Source organism: Spermophilus citellus (assembly GCF_964194105.1).
Source record: "Spermophilus citellus genome assembly, chromosome: 3".
NCBI lineage: Eukaryota > Metazoa > Chordata > Mammalia > Rodentia > Sciuridae > Spermophilus > Spermophilus citellus.
In genome coordinates, this window is record NC_138184.1 from 217,822,619 (window position 1) to 217,842,499 (window position 19,881).

At 33.9% G+C, this 19,881-nt stretch overlaps 1 protein-coding gene across 6 annotated transcripts in view; it reads right to left on the minus strand.

The window, feature by feature from the left end:
* BRAF (B-Raf proto-oncogene, serine/threonine kinase) overlaps nucleotides 1-19,881 on the minus strand; it is a 189,402-nt gene that overhangs the window by 25,462 nt on the left and 144,059 nt on the right. For all 6 annotated transcript variants that reach the window (XM_081284997.1, XM_081285000.1, XM_081284995.1 and 3 more), the window contains 3 exons: nucleotides 7,824-7,870; nucleotides 6,914-7,032; nucleotides 2,604-2,735 (listed from right to left, as the gene is read on the minus strand). In XM_081284997.1, the coding sequence (XP_081141123.1) occupies nucleotides 2,604-2,735; nucleotides 6,914-7,032; nucleotides 7,824-7,870 (298 nt within the window). The remainder of the gene's footprint in view (nucleotides 1-2,603; nucleotides 2,736-6,913; nucleotides 7,033-7,823; nucleotides 7,871-19,881) is intronic.

Here is a 19,881-nt window from a genome sequence, read left to right on the forward strand (position 1 = left end):
GGAGATTAGAGAGGAAAATGAAATGATAGAATAAAACAAATGAGAGAAAAAGTGATTTCTCAGAATCAGCACTGAGAAAAGTAAAGGAGAAATGGTATACTATTTTGCAAAGTAACAGAAATGGTCGTCTCTCAGAGAGCTAAAAGACTTACTTTCGTAAATAATCTGATTTTTAGATCTGATTTTCATAACTGGAAAAAAAAAGACACATAGAGAGGTAAGATGACCAGGTAACACAGGTCTTGAGGCCATGCCTGCCAATGTATCACACTGCTTTACCCCAGCTCTGCTCTCAGTTTAAAGAAACAACCTGCCACCTCAGACTATGGGGTGAAAGTGTAGAGGAATGGTACCTACACTGCATAGTAAAGAAACAGTTGTTCCATCTCCTATGAAAAAGAAAGAATATTATTCCTGGATTCTCAAAGAGAAGTCTAATCTGAGAGCCATGGAACTCAAGAGAAAGTGAAAGAAAATTCAAATCAAGAAGATGAATGGAGCAATCTGGGGTTACTTCACTGAGAATGACCAGAATTATTCTTTCAAAATGGGGAGTTCCATGGAAAGTACCATTTGAAGAAAGTAGGCTACAGGATAATGAAGTAGAATGGGGGTAGTGGGAAGAGTATGTCATTCTTTTACCTCTACCTCCTTTAGCAAATACTTAACTTGGTTTCTGGCTGGCAAATTCCAGGGGCTCTAACTATAGTACTAGAAAGAATTAACTAGTAAAGGCCTTACCCTTCTGCTGGTCACTCACTCACTTCTCTCATGGAGAGTAAGCCCTTGCCACATCATTTATTATACTCCCATGGAGGACAAAGCACCTAAAATGCCAAGAAGTGGATGAGTGCAGAACTCTGGGATGCTTTTATCCATATTTTGGAGATAGTAATATTTGTTTCCATATTATAAATATATTAAAATAAAACTGACAGATCTTAAGTTCACAATTTTTTATTAATTTGTAGTCTATATGATCAATCAGCTAAAACTAAACTAAAAATCCTTAGTAACTCCTTTGGAATAATAATACCCATAGGAAAAGTGAACATGGCACAGAGTGTTATGCTGTTGTATGCTTGAATTACATTTGTAAAAGACAGAGCACATGATGCTTCCAAATTTTGCTAATCAGACTGCCATCATCCAATCAATCATCTCAATGATCTATATCTGTCATAAGTACAGTTAAGTATAGTGTTTCAATTGTGTTCTTTAGCTAGTATTTTGCACCCCCCCATCTAAGTTTCATGCAGGCTTGACATAAGATCATCAAAACAGAAGTTCTATACTGTTTAACACTCAAAACTAAGACTCAACATTCTAAAGCTAATGAAATGATTAGAAAGACAAAACAGCAATTACAAATTCAGCTTTATGATGAACTGGATAGAAATGCAATCATTTTTTTAAATGCTCAAAGCAAGAATCAAGACCCCCACTGGCTACAGAAGATACAGTGATTCAATAGGAAAGCCTAAAGTTCAGGGTAAGTTGGATTACTTCTATGCTATCACATGATAATTAAATGAAAAAGCTACCATCAAAAAGAGAGTTGAGCTACTGACCAAAATAAATATATCACTTTTATATATAAAACCTATCATTTCATTAGGTTGGGAAGTCATGATAAAATATGTAAAAAGTTTATACTTTTTTGTTTTCATTCTCTGGTTGGGGATTCTCAACATTGGTATGAGTCAGAATCACCTGGGAAGCATAAAAACGGGTACTTGAACCATCCACCAAGCACTCAGAATCTGCTCTGGTGTCTCCACTTATAAGCAATTTCTCAGGTAATTCTGATGCAAACCATAGCAAAAAGTCTAAATATTTTCAAATTACAGTTTACATTGTCAACTCTTATTTTCTAATATATTAACAGTGAATGCTGGAATCTCTGTCTCCTTACACATACTATTTAAATGCTAAGGTATCCAAGACAGTTTCAGTAAAGACAATTCACTTTTCTTGCTTAGTTTTAAAAGCCTACATGAATTTATTGTGAAAAGACAGAAAATGCAAAGAGCTACATGAACCTGTATTGGTACTTTTCAGAAGGTAAGGGATAGAGAACAGTAACTTAGGAAGAAAAGTTAAAAAAAAAAAAATCCCCTCTTACTAGACTTCTCATTATAGAAAACTCAAAGTATGATTTAACATTGCTTCCATGATTTTAAAAATTAAAAAAAATCTTAATTTAAAAAAAAATTCAATACAAAGACATTCATGGCCAAGTACCTACTCCGATGGCACAATCCTCAAAGAGTAAAAGGCTTAACACCTAAGTATTATAGCTGCAGAGCTCATTCTTCTACTTGAGCTCTGGTTAAGAAACATTAAGTATTATCTACTGTTGTGTCTCTAGTTTTCAGTTACAAAATCAGGAATTTCACTCCACCATACCAGCATTTCAGAGAAAAAGTCTTAGTACATGCTGCTATTATGCCAAAAGTGCACAGAAGATTTCTAAAACTGGTCACCAAGATCAAGAGAGCTATCCTTCAGGCTTACCCAGAACTCAATACTTCCTTTCTATAGCTAACCTGAGCTTTTACACAAAAACTAAAATAAATCCCCAAGAGATGGTAAATATTTACCTGGTCCCTGTTGTTGATGTTTGAATAAGGTAACTGTCCAGTCATCAATTCATACAGAACAATCCCAAATGCATATACATCTGACTGAAAGCTGTACGGATTTTTATCTTGCATTCTGATTACTTCTGGTGCCTGTTAGAACATAAGAAGAAAAATATTGTAGTTTATTCTTCACTTCAAGTGAATAAAGACTGAAATAAAAACTGTAATTGCCAGAGCAGTGTTTTATCATAAAAAAACTCATCTCTTATTAATAGTCAAACAACTGAAACCAATTAAGAAAGAGGAAAAAAAAAAAAAAAAACTCCTGCTCTATAGATTCTGAAAGAAGCAGTTCTAGGTAAGATTCTATAATGCATTACTAAGACTAATTTTATCAGCTAATTTTCTTTCTGAACAAAATACCATCACTGCCATTTGACTTCTTCCTAAGACTTACCCTATCAGAATCAGTTTCCACTTCTCATTCCTGATTGAGCAAAAAAACAATAACAACAACAACAACAACAACAACAAACTAGATCTGTAGCTATAAGATGCTACAGTAATTGTCTCAGAACTTAAGTTTTTCCATTGGTACAAAAGGTTTTCCTCATCTCAGGGCACCTTAGAAAATAATGGTAGAATTTAAGGCCGATAAACTCGAATTCCCTGTTAAGCCATGGAATAAACACGTGGTATAAACATGTCACGGAAACTTTATTAACAAAAGCTATAGACAGCAGGTAGATTTAGGGAAAAAATGGTATAAAAAATCTTTTGGCTGCTGGTCCTTGGCAAAGTAATAGACCATATCACTATCTGCCACATTTTTACATATTTCAGTCATTGTATTGCACAACTATATTTCTAATTTACATGAAATACAATGATTGGTTAACAAAAATTAGCTTAAAAGATTTCTTCCTTCGCAAAGTATCTCCTGTTTTATTTGTAAAAAATTAAGTTACAAGAATATTAATGAAAACATCAATTTGATAGTAAAAGCTGTACTAACTGCAAAAATGGCTAGAAAAGGTTCCTGGTGTGGGAAGGCAGGTATCTCACAAGGAGAGGCAGTGGTTCTTAACTACAGCTGCAAGTCAGATCATTTGTGGAGATTTTAAACCTCACAATGGCCAGACTACACTCAATCTCAGTAATTTAACATCTGAACCTGGGGTGGGTCCCAAATGTTATTGATCATTAAAGCTCTTCAGGTGATTCTAACGTCTAACCCAAATTGAGAACACTGATGAAAGATCTGTGGAAGAACCTAAAGAGAGTCAAAAGATGGGGTTGGAAGAGAAGTTTGCTACTACTTGCTTTTGTTATACATTCTGATGATAGTTGCTTTTAAGTAATATAGTACAAAATAAACCTCTTACAACTTTGATGAAATGAACAAACCAGAATACCAAGAAGCCGGTTACGATAAAAGACATAATATTCAAAGCCTAAACTAATTTTTGTGAGGGACAGAGTAAAAACCAGTTGAAGAACTATCTTTTCATACGTGTGTGTGTGTGTGTGTGTGTGTGTGTGTGTGTGTGTTGCTGGGCATTGAATCCAGGGCCTTGTGCATTCGAGGCAAGCACTCTACCAACTGAGCTATATCCTCAGCCCAGAAGACGTCTTTTCAAAAATTAGTTTTATTTCACTGTTGTTGGTGGATGGCTTGATGAAAAGTTGTATGTGAGCTATTTACAAGAAATGCAGGGCTGGGGATGTGGCTCAAGCGGTAGTGTGCTCGCCTGGCATGCGTGCGGCCCGGGTTTGATCCTCAGCACCACATACAAAGATGTTGTGTCCGCCGAAAACTAAAAAAAAAAAAAAAAAAAAAAAATTAAAATTAAAAAAAAAAGAAGAAAAAAAGAAATGCATAACTGATCTTCAATTTAGTAGTTTAACTTGTAAAATTTTTCACAAAGGTTTCTCTTTCAAGATATACATAGAAGAAAGTTAAGACAAATATAATTAATTCAGAGGACCACATAACGTTAGTTCTGATCAAACTCTGTGGTTATTCTGTATTTGCTTCTGAAGGCAGTATCAACCCAGAAAGATTTATTTAACAAAGAAGTACATTATTGGCTATTCTCTTACCTTAAAATTTAGCATAAAGGTAGCATAAAGGATGAATTTATCTATCCAGGTATCAACAAAAGTAATTAGAAGAAAATATAAACTTTAATAATACACTAACTGAAAAATCTTAAAATTTTTCAGAGTAAGAACAAACCTGGAGACTTGACTGGGCTCAATTCTCCCACACTAGTTAAAATAAACATACCTTTAAAAATTGTGCATGGTTTGTTTTTTAGGTTCTGCAATTTCAGCACTTAAAAATCCGTTTCTGCCTATCATCTTAGGATATACTGCCATTTTTGTTATAGGCATATACTTTAAAGGGTCCTGAAATCCAATTATAATCATAATCCAAATATAATTATTAATTAGCCTCATATTTCTAATTATTAATTAAAACCATTAAACATATATTAAATAATTTTTTAAAAACTTAGCTAACTACAATTACTGAATTTTAGAAAGGGCCTCAGAAATTCACTAGTCCAACTCAACACTGTAGATGGAGAGAGTAAGAGGAGGTTAAAAAAACCTGCAAGTTAATGGCCAGAGTACTACTAGAATACAGATCTCCTGACTCTAATATTAAAGTCCAATGTCTTCTCTTCCACCTTGCCACTTGCCCTAATTCCATGTACTGTCATAAGAAATCATAGCTCAATTTAACCCTATGCCTATCTTGATAAACTTGGAATCTTACCCTGGAATTCTCTTCTTGGGCACTGCTACATATAGTTTGAGGAATTTTGGCAAATACAGCTTCAGAAGCCCTCACAACTTTTCTGTTTCTGGCAGAGTGTCCCAGAAGTTTTAATGCATATTAAATTATTTAAAGCTTAAAATTACACTAAGACTTCTGGGATACCTGTATTTAGCTTAGAGCTGCAGTTTTCAAACTTGCTGGTCCTAGGACTTGTTTTCATTCTTAAAAATTATTGAAGACCCTAAAGAGTTTTTGTTTATGTGGATTGTATCTGTGGCTTATTTATCATATTAAAATTTAACAAAGAAACTTAAAATATTGACTAATTCATTTAAATACTAAAAATAATAACCACTAATGACAACACAGAACACCCATTTTTAATAAAAAATATTTTAAAAAATAAAGGTTAGTGAGAATAGTACTGTGATTCTCTTTGACATCGGGCTTAATAACAACCAGGTGGATTCTATTTGCTTCTTTATTCAATCATTCTCTCCTTTTGTTCTTGCAGCTCTGGGGATCCAAACCAGCATATACTGGGTGGCACTCTACAATCATATGACACCCCTTTGCCCTTGCTTCTCATTTCAATATGTTGCTATGTGTTGTTTTGATCGGAGGATAAGAAGAAAATCTGGTCTCACAAAGGGATTATTGTGGTTCTTCCCAATGAAAGGTCTTAGGGATCCTTTTGAGAACTGCTGATTTATATAGCATGATTCCCATACATTTTGGGGGGCACTGGGGATTGAACCCACTCTGGGCTACATTCACAGCCCTTTATAATTTTTCAATCTTGAGACAGTTTCCCTAAATTGCTTGGAGCCTTGCTAAATTGCTGAGGCTTGCCTTGAACTTTCAATCCTCTGGTCTCAGTCTCCTGATTTGCTGAGATTAACTGTCTGCTGCAGTAACTGCACAGAAGTTTTGTTCCCTTCTTTTAGAACTTCTCTTTCTTCTTTTCAACAAAGCAAAAATAAGAATAAAGAAAAAGAAAATAAGTTATGCAAGGAAGCATAAGGCTAATACTTAAAAACTCCCCAATTTTTTTCTCTTGCCTTTCCTCTTCCAGCTGCCCCATAATCATACTGTTCTTTCCAGTCTGAAGGAAGTAACTTTCCAGTTTAGGCTCAAGTAAGATTGTAAAATAGCCTCTTTGTTAAAAGGAAGAGTTTTCTTAGCAAAACCACAATAATGGCTGTAGAACACACCTGCCTTAAATTGCAACCTATTTTTTTTTTTTAAACAGTGTACATAGGACATTTTGAACACAAAATATTTTTAAACGGACAATTCTGAATAAACTTTAAACATTGTTTAAAAAATATATTTTTGTTTAAAATATAGTGAAACTGACTTTGTACATTCTTTTTAAAGATAAAAAAAAGTTAAAATTATTTACATAAAACATTGATTTTTTCCAAATACTGGGAACTATGAAAATACGATAGTTGAAACCTGCAATGACTTTCTAGTTACTCAGCAGCATCTCAGGTTCCAAAAATGTAATCCATGGAGAAATAGCCTCAATTCTTACCATCCACAAAATGGATCCAGACAACTGTTCAAACTGATGGGACCCACTCCATCGAGATTTCACTGTGGCTAGACCAAAATCACCTATTTTTACCGTGAGGTCTTCATGAAGAAATATATCTGAGGTGTAGTAAGTAAAGGAAAACAATAGATCTCAATTCTCCTATTAGAGCAAACATTATGAAAATTTTAGGTAAGAGATCTAGTTTCTATAATTCTGTAATATGATAGTCTTTAATAAAGTACAGTACTTCATATTTCCTAAAGTTGATTAAAAAGGTTTTAAACAATAATTAGTTGTATTTAACCTAAGTAACCTATTTTTAAAATTTTGGGGGTTTAAAATGTACAAGGATGAGGTGATGCTTTCTTAAAGCCTTCGGGAGCTCTGGAAACTTTCCCATTTGATTTTGATCATGTAGGCCCAGATATACTTTAGCACTTCTGGGGAATCTATAAAGGCTCTTTACTGGAATAAAGATGCCAGCAGGCAGGGTCTGAGACTGGGCTTACGGAAAAAGAATTTTTTTCCTCATCTCACTGCTATGTAATTTAGAGCCTTCCATTAGATCTCAACTACTCCTGAACAAGGGCAGAGGGGTAAAAGAAACTAGTACATAGCTATAAACTTATCTGTTTTATAGTGTGGATAGAATGTAAGCAAGCAATAAAAAAAGTCCTACTATTATGAAGACTTTAGATAGATTTTCTTATAGTGCTCAATCATTCAGAAACCAAAAGCAGGCTATTATATCCTTCTCTACTATACTCTCATGCAAGCTGATTTATTAATATTCTTTACAGTATACTGAATTTAGCATGAAAACTGTTTTTACATAATGTGAAGACAAAATGCAGAAGAAAAAGTCAGGATGTTTTCAAACTTCGCAGACAAATTTCAGGAAGGATACTATTACTCTTGAGGTCTCTGTGGATGATTGACTTGGCGTGTAAGTAACTGAAAAACAAAACATCATTTAAACCTGAGTAAGGCTAAAGGACTCTGGCCTCAGAATCTACAGAACATACTTAGGGGTATAAATATTTATTTAGAATCACGATACAATTAAAATCTGTACATTGTGATAACTTCTTTATACATAAATTAGTTGACTATAAATGAATTTAGGATTTTAGAAATATATCACTATTATTTACAGCCCAAATCTTGTTTATATTTAAAGACTTCACTTTATCTTCACTAGTTACAAATACAAACCTTTCAACCCTGTGAAGCCTATTTATTAATTTCCTATAAATACACTTTGACATTCAATGCTTCCCACCTGTACCCATCTCTCCAAATCAGCTTTCATTTATCATATATTTAAACTTGTCCTTTAAGATGGAACACAAATTCTAACTCCAAAGTGAAGCTTTCCTATGATTAATCCAACTGAAAGTGATCTTTCATTGTTCAATTTATTTAGTAATTATTTTAATAGCTGGATTTATTTATTTTTTTAATGTGCCTATGTTTGCTTTGTATTTAGAATGTAAACTCCATCATAATGTAAAAGTTTGGTAAATTACAACTATTTTTAAAGGTGGTATGATATATTCTTAAAAGACCTTACTGAAACTATATGAAAGTTGGGTGTGGTGGTTCATGCCTGTATTCCAGTGAATGGACCTTACTGAAACTAGTGAGGAGCAGACTTCCTCTATTAATGACCACAGTGGATCTATTTTAAAACTAACTTAAAGTTTAAATCATCTATGGTACCGCCACAAATTGCTTTAGTTGTGTTCATTGAGGGAAAGCGCTTTGATTAATTTATTTCCATTTATCTACACTGCCTAATATAAGACCTGGCATGTATGTTAAATATTCAATATATCTGTTGAATCAACTATAAATAGGATATATACATAAACTCCATTCAAATTTAATTCTGGAAAAAACAGATGAGACTTCTGAAATCTAACAATGACCATTAAGAAATAAGTTCTGCTTTAAAATAAAAAATTAAAATCCAAATAATATGATCAAAATCATGTAATGGACACCTAAAAATAGAAGACTTCCAAATAATTGAGACTCTTCATGTTTTCTGCTCTTTATTTAAAACTTCCTCATTCTCCCAGTCATCAGGATTTTAAAACTAAGTTTTTGAACAAAATTTTCATTTTAAATTACTATTTATTCAAAGTAATTCTTTCTCCTCCAATTACTTCTAATCTCACACTATTTCTATCATTTACAGCATACACCACAATATAAAACTTATCTTGTTTTGTAGGGTAAGTATTGTTCTGCTACAACATACTGTCACTTTTCCATTGAAAGAAAATCTGATGTCAATTATTGGTACCATCTGCTTGAAAAGTTCTGTAGTAACATGGAAAGCTAAAAACAGATGGAAATAAATGTGCTCTAATCAAAAGCTTTTTCAAGATGGGGAGAACCTGACTCCATGAGAAAGAAAGGGGGTAAATGATGATGTTGTTGTTGGTGGAGCTCCAAAGAGCCCTAGGGTCTAGTGTGCTGCAAAGGTGTTGGTCTTTGAAAGTGGTTCCTTCTCCTGGGAGATGAAACAAACAAAACCAATGGGAGATACATACAAAAATGGAGGCATGATGAAGTTAAAAGGAGTGCAGATAAAGATGCTTTTTATTTTGGGGGGCAGTAGAAGGAATTGAACCCAGAACCTTGTGCATGCTAGGCAGGTACTCTACCACTCTGCTACACCCCCAGCCTGATAAAGGTGTCCCTTTCAATGCAAAACAATAGAACTAGAATAAAAGAGAAATGTAAGTGAAGAGCTGAGGAGAAAAAATTTCTGTCCAGGAATTTAACAGATAATTAACAAAATATATATGTGATTGTTGAACTAGTGGTTATTGCCAGTAGAAGCTGGACAGCATAAAGTATTAAAGACCAAAGTTGCAAATGGCTGCAATTTGAAATAGCATCACCTTATACCCCATCACCTTATACCCCCTGCTTTCCTAATTTTTATCTCATGTAATAATTTTCTTTCTATAATATTTCTGCAACTAAAGTGACAATAAAGTCCAGGTCTGTATAATGGAAGGCTGGAAGGAAAAGAAGCTATTTCCCCAACTAGAAAAAACGGGATGCACATCATACCCCAACCCTATAAAATAAAAAGTTTCACATTAATTGTATCATAAATAATTCTATATAGGTTGACACTAAAACAATTTCCTAGGCAATGACCCATTATAATGGAAGATGCCAAAAACAAATAAATAAACAACCACATAGTCAGTTGGGGGACAGGTAGGAAAGGGAACAAGAATAAACTGACTTTGGCTACAGAAGTCTGTGCATTATTTAGGATAATTCCACTAGCCCTCTCTTTGAACTTTTTAAGACATTAAGGAGAATGTTACAGGTTTACAAATGTTATGGGTTTTCAAAAATACTAGGAAAGACAAACATGGTATCAACTAAATATCACATTCTCTTCACAGAATTCTCTTAGGAAATCTCTTATCTGGAAGAAAAAATGTCTACCAATAGAATCATTATTCTTAGATCTGCAAAATTATCTAGTAAAATTTGTTTTCTGTATATTCCTTTTAAGTTCTTACATAAAATTAAGTTTTTCAACATTCTTTTCAGAGCACAAGATGATGTCTCAAATTAAGTAAGCATTTCAGATTTGATCTAACACAAACTAGAGTGAGATTCCCATCTTCATCTGTCCCTTGTGGTGAGCATAAAAAATTTAAGTGAGCCATTGTCACTCAATGGACTCTTAGGTTTAATTACAACACTAGAATTATCTTTTTAAACTGCTCCTATAAAATGCTTCCTCCTTGGGCTGGGGTTGTGACTCAGTGGCAGAGCACTTACCTCACACATGTGAGGCGCTGGGTTTGATCCTCAGCACCAAATAAAAATAAACAAAAACAGAGATATTGTGTCCATGTATAACTAAAAAATATTAATAATTAAAAAATGCTTCCTCCTCCTACATTTGCATACTTCTGGTTCTTTACACCTGGATGAAATTTTATATTTTGTAGATATGGCCTAAAACCCCACATTAAAATTTTAGTTTTCACTAAAATAGGTTTTAAAAGATTGGCATTCTAATGATGTCCTCATCTAGGTACTGCTAAATATACTCATCACATTCACAAGAGAGGAATAAAGACAGAAATCTTCCAACTTGCTACTTTCAGGTATGATTGTTTATCCAGTTATGAATCTAGTTAAGTCCTGCCATTTGTGTTACATCTCTTGGTTTTATCTTTAAGAAGAATATGAAAGTTGGGTGTGGTGGATCATGCTTGTATTCCAGTGAATGGAGGGGGCTAAGGCAGGAGGATCACAAGTCTGAGGCCAGCCTTGGCAACTTAGTGAATCTTTGTTTCAAAATAAAAAATGAGAAGGGGAGGGGATGTAGCTAGCTCAGTGGTGGAGCATTTCTGGGTTCAACACTTAGTACCAAAGGAAAATCAACAAAACCAAACAGTCAAACCAAACCAAACCAACAACCAAAGCCACAACCAAAACCAAACAACTCCCCTCCCCAGAAAAAAAACCAGGAGCAATATTATTCAAATACTTTGCTGAAATTCAAATACTGCAGTACACCATCTGGCTGATTTATCAGTCTCATCTATTTGTGAAAGCTTCTAGGCTCATGTTAATTGGCTGCTATTTTCTACTATTTTTAAAACTTCAGACCTGGACTAAGCAGACACTTGCATTTTGGCCTTTTTTCACCAAATTCTACACAAACACACAGAGGTTCATCAAACTTCAGGACAGCAAGCTGACTCCCTCTAACACCCTAGCTGCCCTTGGAAAATTTAGAAGCTGTCTCAACTGGTAGATGTGACAGTGGTAACAGTGTCATATAGTCTTTCTTCTACTTTGATGTTTTTTGGTTCCCCTGAAAATCATGATGTAGAAAGCGAGCAAGATGGAAGGGAATGACATTCTGCTACTTCTCCATAGTCAGCAATCATTTATCACTTTAAAAATAATTAAAATCTCCAATAAGTAGTTTCCAGATTTTTCAGCTGTGGTTTATAGTAGAACTTAAATTCTATCTCATTTTATTTTTACCTTCTTTCACTTAAAAAAATAAAACTTATTGAAGTATAATTATATAAGACAGTGATTCAATTTTAAATGTCTAATTAAACGAGTTCCAACTAATTTATACCATCGTGTAATGACCTGTCATAATCAATATAAAGAATATCTACCACCCCAAAAAGTTTCATCTATTTTTGCAATTAATAATACCCCCAGATGTCCATTGTTAATTCTTTTTGTCACTATGGATTATTTTCATCTTTATGAATTTTGTATAAAAAGAATTATATGGTTTCTTTTGCTTAGCATAATGATTTTGAGATCAACCTGATGGTTGCCTGAAGTATTATGGGGTATGAATATACCACAGCTTATACCACAGAATATACCACATTTAACTGTTGGATAGGTACCATTTGGACATTTTGTTTTTTAGTAATTATGAATAAAATACTGTAAACATACATGTATAAATCTTTGTTGTTGATGTTTTTTATTTCTTTTTGTTTGGTTAGGTAAGATTAGAATTGCCCATTTGTTAAGTTTAAAAGAAACTATCAATTTGTTTCCCCAAATGGTTGTCTCATTTGAAATCCTTATATGAAAGCTCCAAGTTGCTCTTCATCCTTGCCAACACCTAGTGTTCTGATTACAGGCGTTCTGAATGGTGTAGTTCTATAGCACTGTAGTTTTAATTTGCTTTTTCCTAATGTCTAACTATGTTAAAATTTTAGGGGGGCTGGGATTGTAACTCAGTGGTAGAGTGCTTGCCTAGCATGTGTGACACACTGGGTTCGATCCTCAGCACCACATTAAAACAATAATAATAATAAAAAAAGGTATTCTGATCAAGTAAAAAAAATTAAAAAATCTTTGTGCTTATTTTCCATTTACATACATTCTATAATAAAGATTTGAAATCTTTTTTTTTTTTTTTTTTTTTTTTTGAGACAGTCTTGAGCTGTTGGCTGGCCTCAAACTTTCTAGTAACTGGGATTATAGACACATGGCACAACCAGATTCTTACATCCATTTTTTTCAGTGAGTGATAATGTTTTATTGTAAGAATACTTTATATGCTCCAGTCTTTTATCAGATGATGTGTTTTACAGACATTCCCTCTAAGTCCATGGCTTATTTTTTCAATTTAAGAATAGAGTCTTAAGACAGTTTTAAATTTGATGAAATTCAATTTATTAGTTTTTAAAAAAATATTTTTTAGTTGTAATTGGACATAATACCTTTATTTTATTTATTTTTACGTGGTGCTGAGGATCAAACCCAGGGCCTTGCACATACTAGGAAAGTGCTCTACTGCTGAGCCATAACCCCAGCCCCAATTTATTAGTTTAATTAATAAGTTTTAAATTAATAAGTTCTTGCTTTTTGTGACTTAAGAAATCTTTGCTACATGGTGGATGCCTGTAATCTTAGTGACTAGGGAGGCTGAGGCAGGAGGATTGCCAGCCCCAGCAATTTAGTGAGGGCCTAAACAACTTAGTGAGACCCTGCTAATAAAAATAGGCCGGGGATGTAGCTCAGTAGTAAAGTGCCTCTAGGTTTAATTCCCTACCCCAAAGAACTCCTTGCTTAAGACTACAATAATTTTCTTCTTTGTTTCTTATAGAAGATTTAGATTTTTACATTGTAGTCTCAGGTCTTTGATTCAAGTAAATGTTTGTCATGTGTCTGGTAAGGGTTACTGGTTTATGTTTTTCAAATGGATATCTAGTTGTTCTAGCAACATTTTTTGAGAAGATCAACCCCAAGAATTGCCTTGGCACCTTGGTAAAGAAAAGGAAAATAAAATCACTATATATCTATGGATTTATTTCCAAACTTTCTATTTTGCTTCATTGATTTTTGTCTGTCCTTAAGCTAGTACCACACTGTCATAAATACTGTGGTTTTACTTTAAATTTTGATATCCCACAATACAAATCCTTCAACTGTGTTCTTTTTTCAAGTGTCTTGACTATAAATTTCTAGTTACTGCATTGCCATATGAAAAGTTTGGAGGTTTTTAAATTTTTTGTAATAGGGAGTGAAGCAAAGGTGTAGTCAAGGTCTATCTGGCTTTTTTATACTTACTGAAGTACACATTAAAAAAAAATCTCAGCAGATATGTGTTTGGAAATCGATGACATAATCATAAAATTTATATCGAATGGAGTGCAGTGGCACATGCCTAGAATCCCAGAGACTTGGGTAGCTGAGGCAGGATGTTCACAAGTTTGAGGTTAACCTCAGCAATCTTTTGAGACACTAAGCAACTTTGTGAGACACTGCTCAAAATAAAAAATAAAAAAAGCTGGGGATATAGCTCAGTGGAAAGCACCCCTGTGTCCAATCCCCAGTATCACAAACAAAAGAAAACAAAACATCAAATAGCTGGATGTGGTGGTGCACACTTGTAATCTCAGCCATAGAAGGACAGCAAGTTTGAGGCCAGCCAGGGCAACTTAGAGATACCCTGTTTCAAAGTAAATAAAAAGGTCTGGTGATGTTGCTCAGTGGGAAAGCACCTCTGGTTTTGAACCCCAGTACCACATACACAAGAAACAAAACACCAACAAAAAAGAAAACAGAACAAAACATCCCCCACCCAAAACAAAAACAAAAACATAAAGCTGTGAAATTACAGAAAAGTGAGAGAGTAGCCTGCTGATCTTCAAAGCTTCTAATATATTGGGTATAGGATTGTCTCTTCTGTTGGGGAACCTTATTTATGTAGTATGTGACTTGACTACCTGAGATTTTCACTGCCCCTATTTGAAGTAAGTGCTTTGCTTAGGAGATCAGAAGCTACTTGTTTGAGCCAAACCTCGTCTTTACCCACAGAAAACTTTAAACCTTCTTGATTTTATTCTTTTTTTCATGGTGGTACACATAATTTTTACTCACTGTCATTAAAACAAGGCATAGTTTGTATATGAAATATTCAAATCATGACTATAAGGTAATTTCTTGACTTCAAATACTATACCATTCATCTTCTAAATAGAATTATGAGGACAAAGGCTCTGTTTTTCTGTAGAGTGTCACTGCCTGCCTATCTCTATTTTTCAGCACATCCTATTTTTGTCTGGAATAGCAAAAACCATGCTATTCTTTCTTTTATATAAGTTTATTTCAAACATCCCCAAGTTCAAATATAAAATCAGAGGCATGACATTTGTTTATTTACAAAAGCAAGGCATCTCAGTGGAGGAAACAACACTCTTTATAACAAATATTGCTGCAACAACTGGATATTCATGTAGGAAAAAAAATAAACCTTGACAGATATGTCATAACACATACAAAAATTAATTTGAAGTGGACTGATAACTTTAAAACAAAAGCAAAAACTAAAGCACTTCTGTAAGAAAACACCACCCTTTTTGTATTCATATAGCATTTTAAAGTTTTCAGAATATTTTTATGTTATTTGATTTTCTAACCCTCACTTCTTTATTTGTGAGGCATGCAAAAAGCCAATAATTCCAAATTATGAATATGGGAATTTAAGAACCCAGAGTACTTAAGTGACATTACCAGACAGGCATGGCAGAAAGAACATGGGTTTTGAGCACATAGATTTGAGTTTGAAATCCTTATGTCCCTTAATAGCCATATAACCTTGGGTACATTTATAATTTACAGATTAGGGGTTTGAATTCCTAATCTATAATATAGAGGTGATAATGTTTATCTTGCTGGGTTGTTTTTCTTCTTATTTTTTTAACCACATTTAATGAAAGCCCACTATTTGCTAAGCAACAACTGTTCTCTGTCTTGGAGATAAAAGCAGAAGATCCCAATGAGAGTTGATGACTGTGTGCTGTGAAAAAAAGAACAATTCATGGATCATTGTAATATTTGATCTATGTAAACAGCTCAAAGAACAACTGCAAGTTGCTGAGAGAAATAGAATATAGGAAGAATGGACTCAAAGAAAAAGACAAGCAGCTTAGTTTTATATGTATTAAATTTGAGGGGCCCATTAGACAGTCAAATAGATACGTTAAGCAGATATTAAGTATGAATCTTGAGTACAAACAAAATGAACTGACCGGAGACTGGCAGATAAATGTTATTTATTTTGTTTATTTTTAATTAATTAATTATTTTTTTTGGTTCTGGGTTATTTAACTCAGGGCTACTTAACCACTCAGCCACATCCTCAGCCCTTTTTTATATTTAGAGACAGTGTCTGAGTTGCAGGTACTTCACTAAGTTGCCGAGTCTGGCTTTGAACTCGAGATCCTCCTATCTCAGCTTCCTGAGTCACTGGAATTACAGGTATGCAGGCTCAATAAATGTTATTTAGATGATTCTTCAAACCATTAAACTAGATGAGATCTCCAGGGGGTTGAGAAACCAACTGATGAACAGATAGTAGTAGGACAACAAGGAGAATATACTTTAATGTATTGTTCTTCAAGACTTCAATATCCATGTAAATCATTTGGGGATCTTGTTAAAATGTAGACTTCAATTCAGTGGATTTGGGGTGGTAACTAAGATTTAGCATTTCTAAAAAGTTGCCAGGTGGTACAGATACTATCCAGATTTTGAATACCAAGACATTAAGAACAGGATTAATCAATCAATTAAGAACATGTTTCAAGTAGAAGGATGTGATTAACTACATTCTGTTTCTGAAAGATCAAATAAACTGAGGACTAAAAATTTAACCATTAGATCTAGTAAAATGGAGGTCATCAGTAACTATACTATTATAAGTGTTTTGTGGAGTGGAGGAGGCCAAAGCCTGACTGGAGTGGGTTCCAAGATAAAAAGAGAGGAGAGAAACTAAACAGTGAGTATCAACTCTTTCTTAAGAGGCTTTATTGAAGAGGAACGAGATAGCTGAAGAGGACAGCGGTATTAAGAGAGAGTCCCTCACAACTTATTTATTATGAAAATTTTAAACATATAGGAAAGTTGAAAGCATACAATAAACACCTCATATATCTTCTACCTAGATTAACAACTGTAAGCATTCTGCCAAATGTGCATTGTAAGAAAGATTTTTAGGGAGGTAATTCAGGAGCAAAGGAAAAACTGTTGATGAACAAGAGATAGGAGGATTGACTAAAAAGACCTTTCTGAGTAGCAGAGGAGAATGGGATCTGGACCACAATGGGATGGGATCTGGACCACAGTGAAGTGGTTGGCTTTGATTCTTAGTGAAAAACAACTTGGCATGAAGGCAGGTAGGTGGATGGGTGTTATAGCAGGTGCTTCCAATTTTCTTAAAGAAATGGTCAGCAAGGTCACCAGGGGACTATTCCTGGAAAACGGTTTTGGAGGTCTAAGGACAGAGGAGGTAATGACAGTCTCTAGGAGACAGGAAGAGTGATGAATCAGCTTGACAATACAGACCCACTGGGGTTGTTGGAAGAATTAAATAAGTTGGAAAAACAACATGGTACAAAGGTTAAGAGACTGCTCTCTGGAGCCAAACTACCTGGGGCAAGTTATGTGACCTTTCTATATTCTGGTTTCTTCATGAGTAAAATGGGGATAGTAATTGCATCTACTTCACAGGGTTGCTGAAGAGTAAATGAGGGAGTCTATATAAAGTACATTATATAAAGTCTGTATGTACATAGTCTGAATATAGTGTATATAATTGTTAAATACATAAATGTCAGTGTATCTTTTTTTTTTTTTTTTTTTTTTTGGTACTGGGGATTGAACTCAGGGGCACTTGGCCACTGAGCCACATCCCCAGCCCTATTTTGTATTTTATTTAGAGACAGGGCTGCACTGAGTTGCTTAGCGCTTCACTTTTGCTGAAGCTGGCTTTGAACTCGAGATCCTCCTGCCTCAGCCTCTAGAGCCGCTGGAATTACAGGCGTGTGCCACTGTGCCTGGCCATGTCAGTGTGTATGTTTAAAACTGGAGAACATACTTGGTATTAAAAAAAAAGAAGGGAGTAGTGAGTCAGTAGAATGTAGAACACTGTGATCAGAACATAATATTTACTAACCAGTAAAGAGGTTCAAAATAAGAGTGATTGAAGAAGGCAAACCCAGTATTATTCCATACTTAAAAACCAATAACAAAACCACAGTGTAGAGTATTATAATACACAATTAATGAAAGGATACATAACATACATCGATGTATTAAAGATATCTCTTGATGGTAGTTTACTGGTGCTTTGTGTTTATATTCTCTGAAATTTTTGTAATGCTTTTATATTTCCTTGTAATAAAATTTGCCTTGAAATTAAAAACTGTATAATATATAAATCATTCATAGTCTCACCGTATCATTTAATGATTTACTGCTAATCATTTTTCAAAGTCTATACTTATAAAAAAGTTATAAAAGTAAAATTTAACTATAAAATCTTTTTTGTTATTAAAAGGAAGAAACAATTAGTGCTATTTCTCCATGATAGCTGCCCCCATCCTGATCCCTTTTTGTCATTCCTGGAAGCAACCACTGCTGAACTGGTATGTGTTAATTCTTATTTCAACACTTTTATTTTATACATAGGTGTGCACCATTTTTAAAAAAATCCAAAAATTAAAAAAAATGCTGTTTAAAAAATTTTAAGTGGTTTTGTGCAGCAGCTACTTTTCTCAATTAACTTTATATTGTATTGCTCTTAACTGTTCATTTCTTTTAACTGTTATTCCACTATATATATGTGCCAATATTTTATTTACTGTTCTTCTACTAATACAAACTATTTTAACAGTATGAAATTATTACACCTCTTCCTGAACACATCTCTTAGAACAAAAACTAGTGTTTCTGGAGATATAACAAGCATTTTTCTGTTCTTACAGATATGCCCTCAGTGTGGTTTGTCCCATTCAGAATGTCCCAGTGATCAATTTCTCTAATTTTTATGAACATTTGATCTTGTCAAAATTTAGGCATTCTGCTAATTCTAGCAGGTGGAAACAATGCCTTTTTGTTTTACCTTGCATTTTCCTTATTATCAGCATCCTCTTCTCCAAAAATCATTTTTACTCTAAGTATTCTTTGACTAATTAGAATTCAATTACTCTTACAAGTTCATCATCTTTTCAATTAAAATTCACCTTTTATCTTCCTTTCATAAGGTTTATTTATGAATAAAGGAGGCATACTCTTCATTGTTTAAAAAAGCCAGTTGCAGTTTATCTCAAAATTCTTTTTAATCATCTTATTTTCAGAATATAATGCTTCTGTGAGCATACCACCAGGCCATGACTTTCTCTATGTGCTTCCCTGATTTAACATTTGGTATACATTTTCTAGTAAAGCTAAATTAAAAACTATACCCTCTGAAATTATAAGTCCTACAAAGAAATGGCATGATGTAGTGACCATACCTGAAATTTCTTTAATGACAATATTCTCAAAATAACTTGGTCCTTAGCCTGAATCAACGACTGGCAGGTGAGAAGATGATAAAACAGATTCGATAAATTTTGACTCCTAAATATAGAGTTAATCTATAATTATCAATTGTAAGAATGGCTTTGTTCAAGTGACCCTAGGATATTCTTTCCTGTCTCTGAAGTACTTTTTTTTTAAAAAAAAGACAAAATCACCCAGGAAAAGTCACCCATTAATTGTTGTAGTCTGTAGCCCACCAATAAAGATAACACTACTGGAATGTCACAGTGGTTCTGCTTTTCTAATTATTGAAGATTTTATTTTTTAAGTGGCCACAACCCAGCAATGTGTTAGGGTATTCCTGTTTTGCTTATGCCTTGGGACTTAAGAATGAAATGTGGTGTACAGTCAAAAAAGATAATTTTAAATAGAACATAGAAAACATTCAGGGGGCAGACTATTCTGAAATGAGGGCTATGTAAAAGTACACTGTTAAGTGGACTTAATTGTCAGTGCCACCATGCCTGGCACAAAGCCATTTTTTTAAATATTTATTTTTTAGGTGTAATTGGACACAATGCCTTTATTTCATTTACTTGTTTTTATGTGGTGCTGAG